Source organism: Semicossyphus pulcher, unplaced genomic scaffold (genome assembly GCF_022749685.1).
Source record: "Semicossyphus pulcher isolate SPU_LCO1_2020_fin unplaced genomic scaffold, fSemPul1.0.p SCAF_17, whole genome shotgun sequence".
Taxonomy (NCBI): Eukaryota; Metazoa; Chordata; class Actinopteri; order Labriformes; family Labridae; genus Semicossyphus; species Semicossyphus pulcher.
Window position 1 is genome coordinate 27,385,289 of NW_027211681.1, and position 5,711 is coordinate 27,390,999.

At 39.4% G+C, this 5,711-nt stretch overlaps 1 protein-coding gene across 1 annotated transcript; it reads left to right on the forward strand.

Annotated features, from left to right (window-relative positions):
• The first annotated feature begins 1,753 nt into the window (after positions 1 to 1,753).
• Positions 1,754 to 4,511, forward strand: LOC138594820 (myelin-oligodendrocyte glycoprotein-like). Its single transcript, XM_069666060.1, has 5 exons — positions 1,754 to 2,325; positions 2,478 to 2,816; positions 2,955 to 3,014; positions 3,480 to 3,599; positions 3,733 to 4,511. The coding sequence occupies exons 1-5, from the start codon at positions 2,277 to 2,279 to the stop codon at positions 3,915 to 3,917; spliced, it is 753 nt and encodes a 250-aa protein (XP_069522161.1). The 5' UTR covers positions 1,754 to 2,276; the 3' UTR covers positions 3,918 to 4,511.
• Positions 4,512 to 5,711: the final 1,200 nt, after the last annotated feature.

Genomic DNA, 5,711 nt, shown 5'->3' on the forward strand with positions numbered 1-5,711 from the left:
CTTCCTTGAATGATTGATTTCCCCTCCAGTCTGAAGTCAATATTCAGAGTGTGACGCAAATAAAAATGTGATTGTCCAAGTTCTGCATGTGGACTGAATTAATGATTGTATTTATTAATGTATTCTTATTATAACTTATTTTATATTTCATTATAATTGTGATGTTTTTAAAAAAAAAAATCTTTTTACTGTATTTTTCCAAATGAAGATGTCTTAAGTTTGCAATGCATCGTGGTATATCCGGACAGTTTTCTTTGTTCACTTTTTTACAACCAGCAAACATTCTGCAGTCACTGTGTGACTGTGAATGTGTTTAAAAAGGTGTAGGGAGGTATAGAAAACTCTAGGTTCTGGTTAAACTATGAAGCAACTGACCTGATTATGTAAATTAAATAATAAAATGATTGAATACAAAACTGTGATCTGTGCTTTTCATTTGTTTTTTTCTTCTTTGTACATGTAAGAGATAAAGTTACTCAGTGTGAAGGAAATTTTTATGTTAACCTGTTTGATCATGTGTTTAAATTTCTTTAATATTATGGAGTTAATAATCATGGCATAATCAGCTAAGGTTAATTTTAAGGATATATTTGTCTACTCCTCTCCAGGGTCTTGTGCATGATTTACTGTTGCTCCTTCTGTCCTCGAGAGATAGTTGGTGGGCTTGTCTGGGGCTGAGACCTCCAAGGCCAAGGGTAAACTCTAGATAGTCAGGCGCCTCAGCTAAAGTCATAACAATGACATGTAGCTTTGTCTCAGTGAGAAGGAATTCTATCTGAAATGTATAAAATACACTGTGAACTTTGAGTCTGTGTCAGTCAGTCAGACAGCTGCGTTCTGTGTAGTACTGATCTGGCCCAGCTCGAGTTGTTATTTGCTTTTACTCATCTTTTAATATTCTTCAATTAAATGACATCAAAAGACAACTTTGTTTCCCTGAGAACTTTATTGTTCTCGTCATCAGAAAATTGCCACCACACTCAGCACTCTCTTGAACCAACCTTTGTATTTTTCTTGATCATCAGTTATTATCAAAGGACTCGGGTGACAGCAAACAATGAATAGAAACCCCCACAGAGAGCCATGTGACTAATTCACACGGTACAATTGTTTCCTTATGGTCGCGCCCCTTTTTCAAAGTATTGCTATATAACTGGGATGAATTGCGTCAGTCTAAAGGCCGAAAATTGGTATGTTGCCTCGAGGCAACATCCTACCAGAGGGGGTTAATTACTTTTCAAATATGGGGAAATGATGAGATATGATTTGAGCAGACTTTTTCTTTATTGTTCTCAAAAACTGTACAGTAAAATCACATGAAATGTGTCAGAGATACAGTAAGTAATTCATTTCAATGATTAAAATCAACTTTAAATGTCTCAAACTGTAGCTACAGTAAAATCACATCAACATTTGTATCGTTATTTTTATTGTATTTAATTTCATAAGGTGAAATATAATGTCGTTCATACCTAATCAAATGAGAGAGAATTATTGCTGAAAAACGGGGACTTCCTCCTCTTTGGCCTCTCCGACACCAGTAACGTAACTCTACAAATAGACACGCTTGAATCTCGACGGCTTAACACAGTTTGAGTTACCGGAGAAATCCTCGACGGTGTTGAACCGAGTAAAACCCGAGGAACGTTGTATTTCCGCCTTAACGGAGAAATCCCGGACGGTGTTGAACACAGTTTAAGTGGCGTTACCGAAGAAATCCTCGATGGTGTTTCACAGTTTGAGTTACCGGAGAAATCCTCGACGGTGTTTAACACAGTAAAACCCGAAGAACGTTGATATTTCCGCCTTACAGGAGAAGTCCTCGACGGTCAGTGAAGCTTGAGCGGATAAATTGGCGTGTTCCTCCTCCGGATTGTGTGCCCTCTGATCACTCAGTATCGCATCAACTTGATATGATACAGTCTATGCCCAGTACGCTCTAAACAGCGAATCAGCCGCTTTCAACACACACTGCGCGGATTCTCTCGGTGTATCTGGCGAAGGGGGCGCAAACACAGTATTAAAAGGAGCAACACTCAAATAGTTGTGTGGTAGCTTTGGAGACAACGAAGTGACGTATAGCAGCTCTCTGTCGACTTATGTCCCGCCCTGCCTCATGATTGGCCAACAGTTTCGCGGAACCGAAAAGTTCGCGGATAAGACTGTCATTGGTTGAAGGAAAGAAGGAAAAGAAATCCCGCAATCTGAGAGAACTTTCACATATTAAAGCAACACACATCCGAGTTGTAGTTGCACCTCTGCTACCGGAGTAAAACATGATCATGGCATTAATCATTATACTGAGCATTTCTTCGTTTGCTGTCGGTAAGTTTAATGTTGAACTGTTGGGAAAGTGCTTCATGTATATTATTATTATTATTATTATTATTATCATCATCATTAAGTGTGTAAATGTCTGAAAGATGTCTCTCCTTCAGACGTGCTCAGGTTGTGTGTTTGTATTTTTGTTTCCTCAGGAGCGTCTCAGGTCATCTGTCCGACTCAGACAATAACGGCAGTGAAAGGCGGTGAAGTCTTTCTTACGGCGCATGTGGATCCCCAGGCCGACCTGTCCATGGAAAGGGTGGACGTGAAGAGAAAAGACCCTGACATGACGGTCCACTCCTTTCGACATGGAAATAACCATCTTGTTCCACAGGACGCTTGGTATAAAGACAGGACGACTTTAGACTCTGAAGCCCTGAAAAGAGGAGTCATGAATGTGACAATCTCCTCATTGACGCTGAATGACAGCGGACCGTACAGATTCTTTGCCCCCGGACATGGAGGAAGTTGTGCTGTCAACCTCACTGTTGGTACGTTTTCTGGGTTTAATACTGTACAGTTAAATTCATGAACACGGTGTGACTGCAGATGTTGAAGAGCTTTGTTGTTTTTGTTTGTGTTATCATTTGAAAAGCAGCTCTACATTTTTGCTTTCTCATTGGAAACAGGTGATGATTCCTACACAACTGGACCTCCAGAGGAAGAGACAACTGAACCAAACAATCACGGTACATGTCTTCCTCTTTGAAGTGATAGTTCATGTTTTTTAAAGTGGGGTTGTATGATTCACTCATCAATAGTAAGTGTACTGTGTACAGTAGATAGCAGTCAGCACGGCCTCTGTTATGAGGACCGGCCGGTGTTCCTACACACAAGCTAAGCTGTGGTGTCATAATCCCGCCTTGAACTGGTAGTGTAAAAGGGGCTTAGGTCTCACTCTACAGCCCCGTATACTTACGCATGCATCGCCTGATTTCACCTCCCTGCTCTCTTTCACTTACATTAAAACCCATCAGAATGCAGCATTACTTTTGTCATCTTACAGATGATTGTAAAAATGTTATTAAATGGCTAACACAGCTTTCTCATGAGTTGATTAATCTCCTGGAAAAGTTTCCTCACTGTGGCATCCGTGAATGGAATCACCTTTCAGGCTGTCCTCCTCATCTAAACTCAACTGTCTGTTTTTACAGAAGCTGCACTGAAGAAGCCGCTCTGGAAAACTGTCACTCCCCTGGTCCTCGGTGTTGCTGCTATATGTAGTATTGCTGCTGCTGCTGCTGGAATTTACCTGTGGAAACCAGGAAAGATGAGTAAGTCACAAACCTCTGCTCTACAGCATTTTATTATCATTTGTTTAAGCTAAGTCAATACATTCACCCAAGTACAAATCTCAGGTACACACAATTGATGAGGTTTTATTAATTCAGTGTCCTTTTCTCACAGAGACTTTGATGAGCCGGCTCAGACCAACGAGGACGCACGAAGCCGGGCCGAAGCTGAACGACTGTGAACTGGTGAACCTGAAGTCCAAACCAACAGAAGAGGAAGAAGGCCAACACACTGCTGAGGAAAATGACCTGAGAGAGTGTGTGATCCTGGACGACAACCACCCATCACCACAAGGATGAAAAAGCAGCCTTACTGCACACGGCAAACATTTGTCAGCGAGGAAAAGCATTACAGACCTCAGAAACGTGTTTGTGGACCAAAAGCAAAACCAACTGAAGGCGACGTGAACGAAAATCCGATCGTTTACATTTTTCCAAATGATAAAGTCGTCTCTGTTTAAAGACCATGTTAATGCTCTTTCTCGACCTCTGACCTTAATGTCTTTTGTGAATGTGGACGCAAACTTCCTTGAATGATTGATTTCCCCTCCAGTCTGAAGTCAATATTCAGAGTGTGACGCAAATAAAAATGTGATTGTCCAAGTTCTGCATGTGGACTGAATTAATGATTGTATTTATTAATGTATTCTTATTATAACTTATTTTATATTTCATTATAATTGTGATGTTTTTAAAAAAAAAAATCTTTTTACTGTATTTTTCCAAATGAAGATGTCTTAAGTTTGCAATGCATCGTGGTATATCCGGACAGTTTTCTTTGTTCACTTTTTTACAACCAGCAAACATTCTGCAGTCACTGTGTGACTGTGAATGTGTTTAAAAAGGTGTAGGGAGGTATAGAAAACTCTAGGTTCTGGTTAAACTATGAAGCAACTGACCTGATTATGTAAATTAAATAATAAAATGATTGAATACAAAACTGTGATCTGTGCTTTTCATTTGTTTTTTTCTTCTTTGTACATATAAGAGATAAAGTTACTCAGTGTGAAGGAAATTTTTATGTTAACCTGTTTGATCATGTGTTTAAATTTCTTTAATATTATGGAGTTAATAATCATGGTATAATCAGCTAAGGTTAATTTTAAGGATATATTTGTCTGCTCCTCTCCAGGGTCTTGTGCATGATTTACTGTTGCTCCTTCTGTCCTCGAGAGATAGTTGGTGGGCTTGTCTGGGGCTGAGACCTCAAGGCCAAGGGTAAACTCTAGATAGTCAGGCGCCTCAGCTAAAGTCATAACAATGACATGTAGCTTTGTCTCAGTGAGAAGGAATTCTATCTGAAATGTATAAAATACACTGTGAACTTTGAGTCTGTGTCAGTCAGTCAGACAGCTGCGTTCTGTGTAGTACTGATCTGGCCCAGCTCGAGTTGTTATTTGCTTTTACTCATCTTTTAATATTCTTCAATTAAATGACATCAAAAGACAACTTTGTTTCCCTGAGAACTTTATTGTTCTCGTCATCAGAAAATTGCCACCACACTCAGCACTCTCTTGAACCAACCTTTGTATTTTTCTTGATCATCAGTTATTATCAAAGGACTCGGGTGACAGGAAACAATGAATAGAAACCCCCACAGAGAGCCATGTGACTAATTCACACGGTACAATTGTTTCCTTATGGTCGCGCCCCTTTTTCAAAGTATTGCTATATAACTGGGATGAATTGCGTCAGTCTAAAGGCCGAAAATTGGTATGTTGCCTCGAGGCAACATCCTACCAGAGGGGGTTAATTACTTTTCAAATATGGGGAAATGATGAGATATGATTTGAGCAGACTTTTTCTTTATTGTTCTCAAAAACTGTACAGTAAAATCACATGAAATGTGTCAGAGATACAGTAAGTAATTCATTTCAATGATTAAAATCAACTTTAAATGTCTCAAACTGTAGCTACAGTAAAATCACATCAACATTTGTATCGTTATTTTTATTGTATTTAATTTCATAAGGTGAAATATAATGTCGTTCATACCTAATCAAATGAGAGAGAATTATTGCTGAAAAACGGGGACTTCCTCCTCTTTGGCCTCTCCGACACCAGTAACGTAACTCTACAAATAGACACGCTTGA